The 17,018-nt window shown below is 53.8% G+C and overlaps 8 protein-coding genes across 8 annotated transcripts; 3 read left to right on the forward strand and 5 right to left on the reverse strand.

Moving 5' to 3' along the window:
* The first annotated feature begins 576 nt into the window (after positions 1–576).
* On the forward strand, positions 577–1,809 carry BKA78DRAFT_306129 (uncharacterized protein). Its single transcript, XM_066887748.1, has one exon. It carries the CDS (start codon positions 597–599, stop codon positions 1,593–1,595), a length of 999 nt encoding a protein of 332 aa, XP_066747888.1. The 5' UTR covers positions 577–596; the 3' UTR covers positions 1,596–1,809.
* Positions 1,810–3,291: 1,482 nt separating this feature from the next.
* BKA78DRAFT_306132 (ubiquitin-conjugating enzyme/RWD-like protein) lies at positions 3,292–4,795 on the reverse strand. The gene is made up of 4 exons (XM_066887749.1): positions 4,504–4,795; positions 4,424–4,435; positions 4,080–4,233; positions 3,292–4,003 (listed from the first exon to the last, which is right to left on the reverse strand). The coding sequence occupies exons 1-4, from the start codon at positions 4,528–4,530 to the stop codon at positions 3,729–3,731; spliced, it is 468 nt and encodes a 155-aa protein (XP_066747889.1). The 5' UTR covers positions 4,531–4,795; the 3' UTR covers positions 3,292–3,728.
* Positions 4,796–5,346: 551 nt separating this feature from the next.
* On the reverse strand, positions 5,347–6,493 carry BKA78DRAFT_246058 (Peroxin 13, N-terminal region-domain-containing protein; the record flags this gene model as incomplete). The annotated part of the gene is made up of 2 exons (XM_066884179.1): positions 5,347–6,155; positions 6,205–6,493. 2 exons carry the CDS (start codon positions 6,491–6,493, stop codon positions 5,347–5,349), a joined length of 1,098 nt encoding a protein of 365 aa, XP_066747890.1.
* Positions 6,494–7,715: 1,222 nt separating this feature from the next.
* Positions 7,716–9,218, reverse strand: BKA78DRAFT_292629 (putative TOS1-like glycosyl hydrolase-domain-containing protein; the record flags this gene model as incomplete). Its single annotated transcript, XM_066886079.1, has 3 exons — positions 7,716–8,194; positions 8,244–8,910; positions 8,964–9,218. The coding sequence occupies 3 exons, from the start codon at positions 9,216–9,218 to the stop codon at positions 7,716–7,718; spliced, it is 1,401 nt and encodes a 466-aa protein (XP_066747891.1).
* A 130-nt stretch (positions 9,219–9,348) lies between these two features.
* On the forward strand, positions 9,349–9,847 carry BKA78DRAFT_79397 (uncharacterized protein). The gene has a single exon (XM_066893756.1). It carries the CDS (start codon positions 9,480–9,482, stop codon positions 9,759–9,761), a length of 282 nt encoding a protein of 93 aa, XP_066747892.1. The 5' UTR covers positions 9,349–9,479; the 3' UTR covers positions 9,762–9,847.
* Positions 9,848–11,377: 1,530 nt separating this feature from the next.
* Positions 11,378–12,365, forward strand: BKA78DRAFT_329956 (40S ribosomal protein uS15; the record flags this gene model as incomplete). The annotated part of the gene is made up of 6 exons (XM_066889721.1): positions 11,378–11,398; positions 11,476–11,513; positions 11,578–11,614; positions 11,895–11,945; positions 12,002–12,136; positions 12,192–12,365. The coding sequence occupies 6 exons, from the start codon at positions 11,378–11,380 to the stop codon at positions 12,363–12,365; spliced, it is 456 nt and encodes a 151-aa protein (XP_066747893.1).
* Positions 12,366–12,698: 333 nt separating this feature from the next.
* Positions 12,699–13,504, reverse strand: BKA78DRAFT_349971 (uncharacterized protein; the record flags this gene model as incomplete). The annotated part of the gene is made up of 3 exons (XM_066890897.1): positions 12,699–12,795; positions 12,847–13,295; positions 13,352–13,504. 3 exons carry the CDS (start codon positions 13,502–13,504, stop codon positions 12,699–12,701), a joined length of 699 nt encoding a protein of 232 aa, XP_066747894.1.
* Positions 13,505–15,064: 1,560 nt separating this feature from the next.
* Positions 15,065–16,509, reverse strand: BKA78DRAFT_79507 (uncharacterized protein). Its single transcript, XM_066893757.1, has 4 exons — positions 16,382–16,509; positions 16,112–16,330; positions 15,981–16,058; positions 15,065–15,930 (listed from the first exon to the last, which is right to left on the reverse strand). Exons 1-4 carry the CDS (start codon positions 16,460–16,462, stop codon positions 15,262–15,264), a joined length of 1,047 nt encoding a protein of 348 aa, XP_066747895.1. The 5' UTR covers positions 16,463–16,509; the 3' UTR covers positions 15,065–15,261.
* Between the last annotated feature and the right edge of the window lie 509 nt (positions 16,510–17,018).

Genomic DNA, 17,018 nt, shown 5'->3' on the forward strand with positions numbered 1-17,018 from the left:
CAATCTTCAATGCGTGTGACCACAACACTTTTTTTCTGCTTCATTGATGCGACTTAATTCTCTTTTTGATTCTTTGATTGAAACAAAACGGGGTGGAAAAGTCTGCATTGGATGCGGCGCATACTCCAAGGGGGCTCTTGGGGAGGTTGCGCGAGAGGCGACACACAGCAGCCCAACCCCGTAATGGATTCCGGAGGTTTACTGTCATGGGGAGCGATGGCAAGCACACTGGCCTGCCTTGTCTTGTTTCAGTAGTAGGTACACATTGGAGAGCAGAGGACAAACGAAAAAAACAAGGCGACGGAGGCGGCAAGGACCAGGCCTGACGGGGACGATCTCCCGCGCGCACATCAATCAGCCTTATCATTAGAGAAATGACGTTGTTGTGCGTGTCCTGGGGCGGTCGCGACCTGTAGTTTTTGTACAAATTAGATACCGCTGGAGACGAGATGATGGAATGCCAATGGATGCGGCCAGAGATGTTTGGTCGGCACCTCGATCTTTTGTTGGTTGGCTCTTCGAAATTGAAGCTTGAGCCTTTGACTCGATCCTTTCCAGATGCTATCGAATGCACAAGGTTTCCCTCTTTGAGTTCCATGGCCGAACGACGGCCCGACTCCTTGATAGTGGCTTCGTCTCTCACCTGCTTTCGCGTCTCATTCGTGTCACGGCGTCCTTCTTCATCCCACATCCTCGCCATTATCCTCCTATCGCCAACCATGCCATTCGACACCCAGCCAGAATCAGCCCTGGCAGCGTCTCCTCCGCAGCCATCGCCCACCGACATCTCAACCCACAAATCCGACATCCGCGCACAAATCTGGCGCCAACTGCGCGCCGTCGCCTTCCCGGACTCGCGCTTCGACTTCGACTTTTCCTCCTTCATCGCCGACTTTGACGGCTCGCCTGCGGCCACGGACCGGCTCACTTCTCTGCCTGCCTACAAGCGCGCACGTACGGTCTTCGTCGCGCCGGACAATTGTCTCGAGCAATTGCGGCATGGGGCGTTGCGCGACGGGAAAAAGGTACTCGTCACGACGTACGGGATCCGGCGCGGGTTCTGGCTGCTGGAGCCGGAGAGGATTGGCGAGGGGAGGTGGGAGTACGCGGCGACGTTGGACGGGATGGAGCGCGTGGGACGGCGGGTTGGGTTGGCGGAGATGATGGCGCTAGTGGAGAAGGAGAAGGAGAAGGGGGTGGGGACCGGCGTGGTCGATCTCCTCGTCACCGGCACCGGCACCATCAACAGCAGCGGCGTGCGCTTCGGCAAGGGCCATGGCTTCTTTGATCTCGAGTGGGCGCTGCTGTATTCGATTGGCGCTGTCAATGTCGACACACCTGCTGTTGCGGTCGTCCATGACTGTCAGATCGTGCCGGATGATGTGCCCCTGACTCCGGACGTGTTTGATACGGTGGTTGATTTTGTCGTCACGCCGACGAGAACGCTGGAAGTGGAAAGTCCGCAGAAGCCGACGGTGGGGATCCTGTGGGAGAGGTTGCAGGAGGGCATGTTAGAGGGAATACCGCCATTACAAGAGTTGAGGGACTTGATGTGGCAGAAGGGGTGCGAGAGGAGTGTGGAGTTGAGGAATTGAAAGGCAGGTCTATGGTGGGTTGCCAAAGAAACAATATCAACTCCAAGGCGGGCAGGGTCACTTGAATGCTCCCTGTAGCAAACCTACTCGGTGTTTAACCATCTAAGTCCTTGGACGCTTGGGCGCTCGAATGCTCTCTGTATGTGTACGTGTACGTGTACATCTTTACTGATATATGCTGTACGTACTAAACCAGGCAACTTTGGAACCAAACCTTGGGGTTGGTCTCTCCTTCTTCTCTCACTGGAGTCCCAGCTCATTAACGTCATGCGAGCGCAAAGCACTGAGTGACGTCAGTCTGCTGAGCGTGGACGAACACGTCTGGTGCACTGCCCTGCTGATTACGGCAGTCAAGGCTCCAATGCTAGATGCGTCCCTATGAAAAGCATCGCCTTGACCTCTCCACCCGATGAATTAATCCATAGTCGATAATCGACTCATGTCCATCTTCTGGCACCAAGCGAAAGGACACTGTCTGCTCCAGGTTTTCTTGCCAATTAAGCCGACAAAACCTCCATAGCGACAAGAGATTTGCTTTGATGACAACACTACAGAGTAATGGTGAGTCCCACATTCAGCATCTCAACGACGTTCCACATCATCCTCATCCTTTCAGAATCTCATCATGTTGAGCCGTCAGTCAACAGTCAGCCAGTCCACCAATCCTCTGAGAACTTGGGAACACCTTCCCCGACTTCCCACCAGTCCAGTGGAATTGACAAAGCCATTTACGCGGTACTGCTTGCAGGTAAGGCGATAGATGCTGATCTTGAAAGTTTGAAGGCGGAGGACTCGCGAGAGTTTTATACACGAGGAAGAAGCAGTTGAGGGGAATGGCGCAAGGGCATGTGACAGGGTCGGAGTGAATCGAGCCATGCCATGCGGGCGTTCGGTCCACATGATTAGGCTGCGTGTCATAGCTACTCGCTGCATCTTTTTGGTCTCGCTGGGCAGGGGACTGACTGTAAGGGCATAAAAGCATCTCTACCTCCTCACTCCTGCATCAGCCAAAGCAGTGCGCATGAGTCAACTCGGATACCTGCTCCTGGTTTTGAAGGACAGGTCTGAGTTGAACAGGACATCAGTGACTCCGTCTCTCTCGTTCCTCTCTTTTTGTGCACATAAAATCATCTTGGCCGTCACTTCTCAAATCTTGATTTGCCCCCTGAAGAGCATTTATCCAAGCTGTGGAATCAGGAAATCCACACTAAGGTAATCTCCTTCATCACACCAAAATGCCGCCCTTCTCCTTAGCAATCTAGTCTCGGTATAAAAGGCGCAACGAAACCATCCTACAGCTTTCCTCTGTATGCGGGATAATTGATATACTTTGTCTAGTGCCAAAAGTCATGATAGCCTCGACACGCCTGAGGCAACATTAGCTGTGGATGGATGCGCTTGTGAGTTGTATCCGCAGGCAAGAGTGACCGCATTTATAGCACAAAAAACAGCTCGGGGTAAGACGTAAGTTGAGCGCGGGACCTGCTAGCAGACGACGACGTTAGGGCATGACGTCTTTGCTGAGCTGGCCAGGCTCAACTACGCGTGAATCCAATGATTGAGAGCCTTGGTTGTGAATGTGGGACTTACGGACTTGCCGACAAATGTCTGTTGGTCCATGTAAGCCAAGGGTCAAGGCAAGGTCCGTCTGCATGAGAATTTCAGTTGGCTGGCTTTTCGAAGGTGATGAGAGAAGCGTAAGAGCAGTGTTCTTCATAAGTCTACAATAATTAGCCCAAATCGAATCATCCCTATCCGTACACCCGGCCGAAATCAAGGGGACCGCATCTTTGGGTTGAAGAGAGAAAAAGGAGGCTGCAGCATGCTACAACGTCAAAGCGTCATGACGACAGTTGTGAATAAGTAGCAAAAGCCAGGGGCTACAAGTCCCTTTACAAAGCTTCATGGGAAGGGTCGCGCAGGCACCCTGGCGTTCCAAAGCTCCTCTGTTGCCCAAATTTCCGAGTAGAGAAACTCCAAAAAAGCAGTCCAACGCCAACCAATGTTTAGCTAATCCTGACACACACCGGCAGCCGCTTCTTCGCTTAAGTTGTTTCAGCCGTTGGTCGTTGTTCAATCCGTGAGTCTGTCTTTATTTCCCTGAACACCTGCATCCAACCAGTCTTTCATTATTCACACCTTGTCATCATGGAAGTAGAAGCTGATGTCGCGCGGGCGCTGCGTGTTGCGTCGCACAAAGTCGTCGTCACCTGGCGGCCGCTCGGCCTGCGTGTTGCCAGCCAGCATGCTCTGTAGGCTCATGCACACGCTCTGGACATTGTGGACCGGCGACCAGCCTTGTTTGTCTAGTAGATCGAGGCAGATGATGCCGTTGCTGTAGATGTGCGGGTGCAGGGGAATCTCGATCGAAAGGGAAGGTACGCGGGCGAAGACGACTTCGGGGGCTTCTAATAAGCGAGATCAGTTAGCTTGGACAAGGCTCTGGTGTCTCGAAAGGACGTGTCCGCGATGGGGCGAGCGTACCGATGGGGTATGAGTTGCTGAAGCGGAACTTGAGGCGGTAGGTCTGTCCTGCGTAGATGGGGTGGCTTTCGTCCAGCACGGCAATGTCCATGAGCCATTCTTGAAAGTTCTCGGCCTCGACCAGTGTGATGCCAGGAGGTAAGCCTTCTTGAATCTGCAAGTTTCCAATGTCAGCACTGTCCGACGCTCGTTGGGCTTGGATCAGCAGTGGTGTGTATCTAGCTCGTTGGTCCTTTGATCGAAAGTAGTCGACGTGGAAGCGAGAGGGGCGGGTCGAAGTAGAGCAACAGCTCTTCTGAGGGCCGAGAGGCAGCAACGGGTTTTAGGGAAGTGGAGAGGCTTACTTTGGTGAGCTCCTGGAAAAGGCGTCAGTAAGGTTTCAGTAAGAACAAAGAAGGAGCATGTCCAAGGGGACAAGGCTTACCTTGGCGAGCCTCTTGGAAGCAAGCATGATGTTGGTGTGTTAATACGGGGAGGAGGAGGAGGGTGCGGGAGCCTTGCGGTCAACGAGTCGAGAGATCAGCCCAGATCTCGCCGGGACTGGCGGGATTCCGTCGAAGTCTAGGAGCAGCAGGGTGGAGGGAAAGATGGAGCGTGAACTGCCCACGGTAAAGGTTTGCAGGTGGCAGAGCGGGAGCTATGGGGATGACAGCGACGGTGGTAAAGTTAATGTTGCTGGTAGGAGAGCTGGGGGGAGAGGCTCCAATGGAAGCTTAAACAAGCTGCGGCAGATGCGCACGACCAACGTAGGGCTGATGACGTCCGTGCGTGCCTGGGGAATCCATCTGCAGTGCACCTCATCCCCGCATCACGTGTGCTACACCATGCTGAATTCTTGATAGAGACGAGCCAGGAAGAAAGTCGCTGTCCGTAATCAAAACTAGTACTGCCGTGATCGAAATCATTACTGTCGGGACCCTCTCTGTCCATAAGGATCCGCACGACCCATGTTTCGCATACCAATCCGAGATTCTCTTCCCTGTATCCCAGGTGCCCAGGTTGGCCAATCAAAGTCAAATTTTGGTACTATTCCCATGCCAACACTTTCGAATGCCACAGGTCTTGGAACTCATACCAACAAAACGAAAAAGACCGTAAAAGTTTTGGCGACATCGCTAGTCAAATGAAGTAAGCGCGACTTTGCACCAAACGCCGCCCGCCCCTGCCATAATCAAAGAGAAAGAAAATGTGGTCTCTTGCGAGATATGTCATCAAGTCCGCTCTCTACATCAAGTAGACTGTCGTCTTTGATCAAGACGTGATCAATCTACGAGCGGAACATGCCCTTTTGAAAGCTGTCAATGCCAATGTCATTGGCCTTGCCTTGCACCGCCGGAACAGGTTGTTGCTCCTTGGCCTCAGGTACCTTTGCTGCGGTTGCCGATGTCATGGTCTGCGTGCGGCTCCCACTACCGCTACTGGTCATGGTTTGCGCGCGGCTGTGGATTGGACTCCCAGCCTGACTCGCGCTCTGAATCTGCGCTGGTACCTTCCTCTGAATCGGCTCGAGGTAGGGACTGGGGAGATATCCCATGCGGCCATCTCTGGCACGGCAGCGCCACCATTCCGACGGGTTTCCAAGCGGATCCGTCTTGCTAATGATTGCAACAAGATCACCTTTCTTGACGGCCAGGTCAACGCCCTGGACAGCGTTGGAGTTGGAGTCGGGAGTAAAGTCGTAAACGACGCGGCAGAACTCGCACTTGCTGGGGTCGAGCTGCTCCTCTGGGGCCACAAGCTGGCCGTTGGCCTCCAGCCGGCGGCGCTCTTCCTCTTCTTGGGACCGCGCCATGGCCTTGATCAGTTTGCCCATGAGGTAGGGCAGGCCGAACACAGCCAGCATGAAGATGATGAATGGCTTCTTGGATGGGCGCGCGGGCGCAGGAGAGCCATCTGGATTGCGACCTGTGAATGACGCAAAATTGGACGGGGTGAGTTCCTTGGACGATGCAGGCGGAGGTCGGCCGGTGAGTTTTGCAATGGCGGTTCGGAACCACCGCATGAGCGTGAAGATACCGAGTACGGATCCAAGGGTCTGCCTCAAGTTGCCAAACTGCTCGGCAACAGACACCATCGCTGCGCATTGTCAGAGGCTATACACTTGGTCGCAAATGATCTGACTTACCGAAAAACGACGAGTGTGTCGCCATATACGTGCTCTCCAACATTTGCGCAAAACCGCCAAACGCACCGACGATGCTTTCGATCATCTGGAACGTCGCCGCCGTGCTCTGACTGAAGGACTGAGTCAAACCCTGGGGGTTGTTTGGATCTCCGGGCATGCCTCCCATGCCGCCATACATGCCGCCTCCCATTCCGTATCCTCCGTATCCTCCACCGTACATGCCACTGCCATACATGGAGCCCATGGTCCCCATGGAGCCGTAGCCGCCATATCCTCCATATCCACCCATGCGCGAGTACGGGGACGAGTAAGAGCTGTACGAGGAACCATATCCATACGGGCGATTCGCGTTCATGTTCATGCTAGAGTAGGCCGACGCGTTTTGGTTGACGGACGAGGCAAGAGAGTTTGGTCGCGAGGGCAGAGCGGGTGGTTCAGACGACGAGACGGCATTCGCGGTGCCAGCAACGGCGGGACCGCCGCTCGAGATTGGCGCTGTGCCTGAGAAGGAGTTAGTCGAGCCAAAGGATGATTTTGAGTCGACGCTTTGGACCCCGCTCTTGTTGTGATTCCCAACGACAGGCCGTCGCACTGCAGGTAGGCGGATGGGTGGCGGGAACGTACCGGTCGAAGTGCCTCCCGCTCCTGATCTTTCCCAGGGCTTCGGAGGGGAAGCCATCTCCTCTCAGCGACGAGCAGGTGTGTCTGACATGCGTCTTGAGACAAAGAGGACTTGAATATGGGGTGGGTGGAACGAGACGCACGGAGGGTGATGCGGTGATGTCAAAGAAGCGTTGGTAAGTCAAGCGGAGGTGCCGACGGTAATCAAGGCGCCCGAGCGGGCCTAGGCAAATAAGCGAGCACGAGACAAGTCCCCAGCCGCAAGTCTCGACCGCAAGTTTGAGCCAAAAACTCTGCCAAAATTCCAGGGACAGAAGCAAAGAATAGAAATCTGGTCGGGATGCTGCCTGAGGGTAGGTGAGCACGGATTTATAGATTGTTTGCAACTTCAGCATACAGCAGTGTCGAAGCGTTGATGTAAACGGCCGTCGTGTGGGCCTTATGCTCGCGGCCGAAAGCCTGTGCCTCGGCTATCCGCAACTTACCAAGACCACCGCCTCGTTCACGATGCGCATCGCGGGGACAGCAAATTATTCTGTAGAAGTCGTTGAATTGGTACATTACTGGAAGATGGCTAGCCACGGCCTCACCAGCCCGAATTTGATGAAGCTACTGTACAATGTCCTCCGCAGGCACGGGAAAATGATTAGAAAGCAAACCACGTCGATCAGACCCGCTGATGGGTATCCGCTCATGTCGCTCGTCGTCGTCGTGTATAGAAGCCAGAACTGCAAGCCTTGCGCCAGACGTCCCCTGCGCTCAGAGAATGACTTAAACCTTTTGAAACGCCAGAATCCTCCACCGGTCAAGTGCCAGTGGTCCAGCGGCCTGCGATATGCAATCCTTATTTACAAAGCGAAGAGAATGGAGCTGATGCAGGTGAATGTCGCTCACGCGGCAACTTCGAAGACGGCGAGTTTGCCTTCGATATTGATGATCGTCTCGTCGTCGGAGCCCATGATGGACGAGAGGAGATCCTGTGTAAGGCTGTCTGGAGCGACGGTGTTGGGTTCAACAACTTTGAGGACCATCTTGTCCTCATCCATGATGACCCAAGCAGACATCCAGCTATCGGTGGGGCGTTTGATGTAATGCGAGTCTCCTCCACTGAAGCCGGACTTGCCGTGAATGGTTGACTTGAGCCGGTAGTTGCCGGGATTCATGATTTCGAAAAAGTCAATCTCGCCGCAGCCACTTTCGTGGCAATTGCATCCATACTGGTTCGTCATAACTCGGGAGTTGAGAGACCAAATGGCGGGCATATTGTCTGCGACGTATTTACTCGCCATCTCTCCAACGGTCGCGTGCGTGCCAGTGTCAGGCATCAGAAACTCGAAAAAGAAGGCCTTCTTGGTGCCGCCATATCCATCTGCAAAATTAGCACGACGAGCAAATGCGATGGCAATACGAGAACTTACGATAAGCTTTGTCGCCCTCCTTGAAGTATGGGCATTCTGTGCCGATGTCTTCGGAACAGGGCTTGTCGGTATTGATGAACATTTCGCCGGCGTTCTTGAGCTCGCCATTGAACAGGGTTGGCTCATTTGCAGAGCTGGTACCATCAGGTCCAGCGTATGAAATGGAATTGGTCCAATCCGGGTGGGTTAAGAACGTGAGGCCTTCTTTGACTCTGACTTCGGAGTTGTAGTAAGAAACTCTGTCCCAAGCTTGGCATGTACCCGAGGGTGCAGGCTTCGGCTGAACAGACGGTGGGAATTCGGGAGGTGGAGGAGGTGGAGGAAGTGGAAACGAAGTAGGGCTGGCCGATGGACTGCTCACAGCAGGAGGCTGAACAGCAGGAGGCTCAGGAGCAGGAGGCTGAGGCGCGGGAGTGCCGCCGTAGGTGTTAATCCAGGAGACCAACTCGCCGTCAATTTCAGCGACAACCACGTCGCCAAGGCCGCGCTTCTTTTTCTCAGCTTCATCATGAAGATGCTGGTGGGCGTGGTGCGCGTGGTGGTTGTGACGACGCTCATGCGCAGCGGCATGCGATCGCTTGTTGAGGCTGGATCCCTGGCAGGTGGCATTGAGGACGTACGCGGCAAACTGGCGAATTTTGAGGGGACCTCGGAGGATGATGGTTATCTAGCCAAGGGGGTCAGTCACGGAGATGTTGCGCGTTGTAGGAAGGTGCAAACCTCTTCATTGTAGGGTGCAAGTGGGCCGCTATATGGAATGTCGATGAAGTCCACGCACGAGTCCGAACCTTCAATAAGAGAAGGAGTCTTGTATGTGCCAGAGCCGGAGATATTGACGTATTTGATCGTGTTGACAGCGGGCTCGCAGTAGTAGTTTCCCGACTCATCCATGGCAGCATCAGCGCAGCCATTGCGCATAGCGCCAGTGATGGAGAGGTGCGCAAAGAGCGCAAGAAGAAAAAGGGGTATATTCATGTTGGCGACGGGGCGAAAAGGGGTAAGGGGTGTTTGAACGTCGCCGAGAGAATTCTGATCGATCAGAAGAGAGGAACGCGGACGTGGTGGTGAAGATGGAGAGAGGATCGTGGTGTTGCAAGAGGCAGGAACTGGTAGGCAACCAGAGACCGGATAAAATTCGGCGATTTACCGCAGCGGGATGTAAATGAGCGACCGTCTGCAGAGTAGCAAAAACGAATGACTTGGTGAGGGGAAAGTGTGAGAGAAAAAGAGACAGTGATGGAGTTGATATGCCGGCCGGCGACCATTACGGCCACATCAGGCCTAGCCAGGCACGGAGCACCGATCAAAGCCGCTACCCGCGCCGCCAATCACCCCGCTCCCCGCGGTGTGCCAATCCATTGCCAACACCAACCCCAAGAGTTGCCGTGTTGCCAGTGTCTCATGCTCCGCCACATCTGGTTGGCTGGCTTGTTGTTTCATCAAAACTTCGCTGACTCTGTGCCCCTAATCTTGCTGTCACACGCAACTCTAGGGTACCTGGACGTTCCCTCCCCCTAGGTGGTACCTGCACAGTGCCACGGCGTAGAAACGACTGAATCCGCACGCTTGCGCAGGAGCAAACAAGCAGCCTCCTGGGGATGTTGACAGTGTTCCATGCTCTTCGGCCCAGGCCGCCGAGGTTCTTATTCATGATTTCCAAATTGGGATCGTCTCCTGTCCTATGGGACTGTCAGTTGCCCCCTACTCCTCGATCTTTGAGGGTTCCCCGGTTCTGAATAGCATCCAGATCCCTTCTACTCATGCTTACTCTTGCATCACCTCTCACGCCATCTTGTGATGAGCGGTTGACTAGTAGTCTCGATTGGCTATGGAGGGAATGTGGTTGGATCGGGCACAGCCATAACTTCCAATTGCTCAGCTGCCTTTTCCTCAGCCGAGTTGGGCGGAGCGGGCCTAGGTGGCTGGGCATTCGTTGGCAAACCTCAGAAAGCTGTGCTACCAGCGTGATCAACGGCGCCTTTCAGGCCGGCCACGTCTGGCGGCTGGCCTGTGAACGGCTTTCAATGCGCGGCCGCGACACACTGGACACGATGCGTTCGGGGAAGACACTTGTGTTGCCCAAGTCGGGATGCCGACTGCACTGACACCACAACGATAGGCAACGCTCCTGGCTGATCGAGGCTAGCAAACATTAGCGATAGCTGCTATCAACAAGGGCCGGAACGACAACATAGACGGACAGGCTTTTTTGTTCGGGTATAGGTCCGGTGCGATATTGGTTTTCTGTGAAGATATTCAGGGGTCTTCGATTTTGATGTCTTGGCCGGCGTCTTCACGGTCTGGGCAGACTGGTGAACGTCCGCATGGGCTCCTCAACGGTCTCGCCACAGTGTTTCGCAGCAATTGAGCGGAATGCAGAATCAAGACGAGATAGACATTTTGAAACTAAAAGTGCAGGTGGGTTGTACAAGATGTCCAGGAAATGATGCATTACAAGCAGCTGGACGTGACCACAAAAAAACAAAGTCCGGGGGCCAAGACGGCAGTCTTCCACGGCGGCCAAAGATATCGTGCGCGCCAGACAATGGTTCCTCAATTGTGTTGCCAAACCTGCTAACTTGATGTCAGCAAAAGTGCGCTGAACAATGGGTACAACTTCAAAAAGCGAGTCGAAGGAAATTTTCAGAAGTCCTTAGAGATCATCGAAGCAAGCAGCTCTTCCCGCAGGAAGAGACCACAGGCTCCTAGCAGTAGAGGTGCCAGTTTGAACTTTATGGATGTTTGCTCATCACAAAGGGGAGAATCGGGGAAGATATGGAAGAGATGGAAGAGACGTACCTCGAATGTGGTGCCTGTAGAGGCTGGCTGCTGTTAGCAATCGCGGGTCGTTGTCCTTGTTTCTGTCGCCCTTTCCATTTCAGTCCTGCTCAAGCAAAGAACGGCGCATGTGTTCTTTGCGTGCGGCGTGATGGATGCAGCATTTGTTGTGGATGTTGAAGAGAGGCCGGGGTTGACGAAGTGCTGTCTTTGAAAACTCAGCGTGGTGCCTGAGTGGTGCCGTTAAGCGAGGGCCGGGGGCCGCCGCCCACGACGGGCCATCTGAGGTCGAACTTCCACCTTCGCTCTCCAGTACGACATCTTCGACCGCCGAATCTAACCACCACACAGTCAACATGGGTCGCCTTCACTCCAAGGTACGAAGATCCTTTCATCGATTCAGCGGACAAATTCTCTCGGAACAACGGTGCTGACGAGCGTGGGAATTTTGCAGGGCAAGGGCATTTCGTCCTCCGCCATCCCGTACTCCAGGTAATTTTGACACCACGGCTCGCTTTCGATTACGACCAAGGACAACATCGCTAACACCGCGAAGGAGCGTTCCTGCGTGGTTGAAGACCACCCCCGACCAGGTATGACGAACCTCTGCGACATGTTGGATATCGAGGCACTTGGTGTTCTGTCGAGCAAAATTGGCGGCTCTCATCCCGGCCACCCACACGCGCAATTTCGAACCCCCCTCCCAGCACCGGTTGCGAGGGAATCTACAAGGGAATCATCCGGCTGCGAGGTTCGAGATTTGGGGACATTGAACCCGCCGATATTGTTGCTCGCAGGACACCAAGATGTCCTGCATACCGGAATCATGTCTTTTGCCAAAAATGACGGTCGGCGCTGACAGCCAATCTCCAGGTTGTTGACCAGATCTGCAAGCTCGCCAGGAAGGGTGCCACTCCTTCCCAGGTATGTGGATGAGATTCCCCAGATTCGAAAAAGCTAAGCTCATACCCTACTTTCAGATCGGCATCATCCTCCGTGACTCCCACGGTGTTGCCCAGGTCAAGGTCGTCACCGGTAACAAGATCCTCCGCATCCTCAAGTCCAACGGCCTTGCTCCCGAGATCCCCGAGGACCTGTACATGCTTATCAAGAAGGTGCGCACAACAAACTCGAATCCAACAGCGCCCGCTTTTCTAACGCCCTACACAGGCTGTCCAAGTCCGCAAGCACCTGTCCACCAACCGCAAGGACAAGGACGGCAAGTTCCGCCTCATTCTGATCGAGTCCCGTATCCACCGTCTCTCGCGCTACTACAAGACCGTCGGTGTCCTCCCCCCCACCTGGAGGTACGAGAGCGCCACCGCCTCCACCCTTGTCTCGTAAGCGACTCAGGATGTGGTTGCTGTGTGGGTTTTGATGGGAGCTGGCTGGACGTTATGGGAAAAAAGGGAATACCCTCTGGCGTGATCGGCGACCATGAGCATTGGTGGGAACGTGGTGTCCTAGAGGCTCTACGGCCGGGTTATCATGACCACCAATTGAGATGACTCGAATTGCATTGTTTCTGGTTCTGGGCATGTGATGTTTCCGATTTCAAGTTTGATTGACCATTTTGAACGCCGCCGCTATGCAAGATGTAGTCGAGGATACCATTAAATCCACATTCATCCCCCTACGTTCTCCAAACGCCCAAGACCTTGCTCGACTTCTCGACTCCTAGCCCGAGCTCGCGCCGTTGCCAGCGCCTGTGCCCTCGACCTCTTTACTCTTCTCCGCCAGGAATTTAGACAGCCATTCTAGCGGCTTCTCGGGCCTGTCCTCGAGTTAGCAAACAGGAACTCGCAAAAGCATCCGGACAACTCACTCAACTGCCACAAGCTTCTTCATAGCCTCAAGCAAATGTGGCGTGACGTGGGTGTTCAAGTACACGCGTGTGGGAGCGCCATGCGGCAACGCTTCGCGCGGGAGCTGCTGCTGTTGCGCCTGTTGTCCCGGACGTGGCGAGCCGGTGCGCGTCGCGCTATCAGCGCGATGATCGCGAGGCGGCATTGTGGGCGCTGTTGATGTAGGCGTCGAGGCGGAGGTTGCAGGAGCGGCGAGTGGAATAGTCGTGGAAGCGGACTGCGCGGGTGGTGGTGAGGTTGTGGGCGCGGCGGCAGAGGGTACAGCTGCTTGCGGTGACGGCGGTTGCGCCTGAAACTGGGTAGGAGGCGTGGAGGTAGCGGTCGTGGTGGTGTTGGTTGGAGTGTCGATTGAGGTTGAAGTCGTAGCTGTGTTTTGCGCCGGCGGTACATTTGCTGGAGCGAGGTTTGACTGTGGGTGAATTGATTAGTCGTCCAATTGGGGATCGAGTGATGACCTGTGCCTACCTCGACGGGCTCTTCCTTCATCTCAACGTCCATGCTGTCTGCGGTGCCATTTGTCGCGGGTGCTTCTTGCGGCATGGGCGCGTCAGGAAGCTGGCCCTCCAGGTGTTGTGCTTCTCCATTTCCGTGATTTGCGGGCGCAGTTGGTTCGGACATCTTCACAATGATATACAAGACGCGTAGTGAAGTGGGCGTGTGCGATAAAGCAGCGTGTTCCTTGAGATGGAAGGAAACTCGATGCACTTTGCGCAGAAGACGCGGACCTGGAGAATCCTGGTCAAAGCTCTCGAGCCGGCAATTATTCGGCATCAGGAATGACGCTAAATTCACAACTCCATCGAGACCTAAATCAGACCTTTTCTCTCCTCTATTCCCAGAACTGTTCGACTGACAAAATAATCGCAAGCATGAAGCCCGTGGCAACTTGAACTGGAGACCCTGAGACTCCGCTCTCCCTTCAGCGAGCGACAGGTCGCGGAAACCTAACACTGGCTATTGAAGCCCCCGTCTTAGCTGTCAATTGTTCAAGAACGTCCCACCGAGAACCCGACAAATCCAAATCTTCGCGCTTGATGATATCAACGTATGCAATGTCATCCAGCTCGTCCCATTCTGCGAGTTCTGGGCACTCTATGAACCTTTTCAAATGGGTTTTGAAAGCCTCTGCAAACACTGCGCATTCTTCCGGGTCCATTGGGTTAGTCTCGAATTTGGGCGATTCCTCTGCGAAATCCAGAGTTATTCGATTGAACGCAGCAAGCTTGTCGCAATTATTGAGCCGAGCGACTTCGTCGACCCACGGATGAATCTCTCGAAACAGTACCTTGGGACCATAGAGCCGGGCGTACTTTCTCATATTTCCAGGATATCCTATATCCAGCCGCAGCTGTGTCAAATGCCGCAGCTTGGTCAACGTATGGGCCCAGAGATTGATTCCAGACGAATGTCGAGAAGGAATCATCATCAAGAGCAATGTGAGATGACGAAGATGGCAACATGACCTCTCACCGACTATTGCCAGAAAATAAGCGAGACGAGATCCCGAGAGGTTGAAATTATTCTCTTTGTAAAAGATTGCTATGGCCTCTTCATATACTTGTCTGCTGACAGTAAGAAGACCAAAGGTGAATGTTGGCGGCTGTGACTTATCCTCGGCGATCGTTGGACAGAGTTCGACGCGATTTGGAACGAGAAGGCGGTAAATTTCGTCGCGGAGCTCTCGTGGCAGGTCTAGGAATCTGAAAGACTGGGATTTGGGAGAGGCATCATCGCTCACGACCTCCGAATGACACTGCAAACTGTCCTGTTTGAAGGCCGATTAGCGTTTGCTGGGCCCGAACTGAAAGTGAGTGGATTCGTCCGCGTATTGGATTGGTGAAATGGCAAAGGACCAAATGGGACCTACCATTCGTCGCCTAACAGCAAGGCCTTTGCCGGATGGACTCTTCATGTTGAATGCTACTTGAGCGGAGGTGGTACAACTCTCCTGCTTGTCGTCAGTCGGCCAGACTTCGAACATCAATGAGAGCGGGGTCTCTTACCACCGCTTCCGAATCCTCTGCGCTTTGAGAACCAATTCTGTCGCCGCATTCGACGTTTTCATCCCAACCGTGGTCCATGGATAAAAGCTATCAATGGGCAAAGAGCGACGGATGCGCTCGCGGCAGAGTCCTTAGGACAAGAATCTGAAGTAGATATGAAGTACGAGAAGGTTGGGGTTTGACATTTTAAAGGGTATCTGCGCGGGTCCTCATGGAAGGCAGTTGATTGGACTCGCCTACATGGGTCATCCAGGACGCTCGAACTTGATTGCAATGGAACCCTTCCGGCTTGACGCCAAAACCCAAAGATCCCCGCCATCCTATACAGTCCCTTTTCGGCTATTATAGAGAGACAAGGTGAAATTGACCAGATCAATCCATTAAAGCCATTCTTTCCCTTTCCAAGTATTCTCTTATCGCTTGCCGGAATCGATCATCAACATCCCCACAATGCTCGCTCCCAGGAATGTAGTACCTGGCTGAAAGCACGTTCAATCCGGCAAATGCATTGCCCCGTAGCCGCGCAACTCCGTCCAACCACCCCGAAAGGACCAGGGGGAAATGTGCCACACCAACATATTGGCAGAAGTCTTCGTAGGTCGCGTGGTCAAAAGTGAACAGTAGATGGGTCAATTGCGGCAGCCTCCATAGATGTTCACTTAGAGCAAGAAGTGAATCGTCGTCGTCAATGGACAAGGGGATTTCGAGACGACGGAGCCGACGGAGGCTTTTCTCGCTCAAGCCTTGCCACAATTCGGGGAGTTGGACGTTTAAAAAAAGAAACGTATTTTCGCCATAAAGGACATCCATAGCCTCTTCGTGGACCTGTTTGCTGACAGTCAGGAGCGCTGGTGTCAACGTTGACGTTGGATCATCTCGTGAGACAGCGTCGATAAGCACGATTGGTTCGTCGCTAGTCGTCGCAAACCGGTATATCCTATTCCGCAACTCACGCGGCAGCTCGAGGAACCTGGTGAATTGATACTGGGTTTTGACGTACAGGGCATGATGTCCAATCCTTGGGCCTTCGCTCACGCGGCCCTGAAGAATGATCAGTAGGCCTGGACAGGTTGCTTGGATCTCTGGCTTACGTTGCTGACGACCTCCAATGGATAAGTGGACGACAAACGAATGTCAAGGGTGTTTTGGTTCGGTTGCTGTGGTGCGCTCTAACCTAACGTCAGAAAATTTTTCTCGTGTGACACGACGGAGAAGCCTCAACTGGAGAGAGCGAAGGAGCACTGTCGAGAGAATCAGGGGTGCCAGGAGGTAGCTTTTGCAACAGGTCGTCTAGGGCTGCCCCGAGCCACTCTCTGCGGCCTGTTCCCTCACGAGGACAGTCGTCGACAATGTGCTCCAGCGCATCGATGAGGCAATTCCGCTTTTCTTGTCGCTCGCGGCTACTGCAAGCTCGCTGCTGCTGTTGCACATCGAAGTCGGACTTTTGAACTCATCAGCATTGAAACTTTGGCAATTGGATCAGACAGCGCACCACTACTCCTAATTGCACTTTGTGGTCAACATCGTCGAGCCAACGGTACATTCTGTGCCTAGGCGCCATTGGTCGAGACATCGTTGTGGTTTTTTGGAAGCAAAAGACCGTAAAGCCTTGCAAAGTCGTTGTTGACGGGGGGCAGTGTGCACTGTGGAGGGTGCATCTCATCTCTCTTCCCGGTTGGCGGCGGGCGGTAGCGAGACTAACCTGAATTGGCAAGGATTACATCTGTGTGTACATCATGGTCACTTGGGCCCGACAGATGGGCTACTGCGTGCGTCCGAAAAGACGAGAATCTGCGTTGGCTACTGTACCTGCAGCAGTTGTTGTTATTTTCCTGGACACATGAGTTGCCTCGCAGTTCCTCTGGCCCCAAGGATCTTTTTGACCTCACATCACAGTGGGTCGCAAAAGGATTGGCAACTCGGAGGCAGCGCGGGGTGCTTGGATAAATGCTCCCCGTGGCTATCTTTTTGCATGCTTGACGTCCAATTCCTTAAGTATCGAGGTATTTGATCACTCCTTGACACACATCTTCGTGGGGCTAACTCGCCGCCAAACAACCAAGTCTGAGAACACAACTCAAGGGACTACTCAACCACCCCGACCCAGAGTTGGCATGTCTTTTGCGACC

Source organism: Phyllosticta capitalensis (genome assembly GCF_038381095.1).
Source record: "Phyllosticta capitalensis strain CBS 128856 chromosome Unknown BKA78scaffold_2, whole genome shotgun sequence".
NCBI lineage: Eukaryota > Fungi > Ascomycota > Dothideomycetes > Botryosphaeriales > Phyllostictaceae > Phyllosticta > Phyllosticta capitalensis.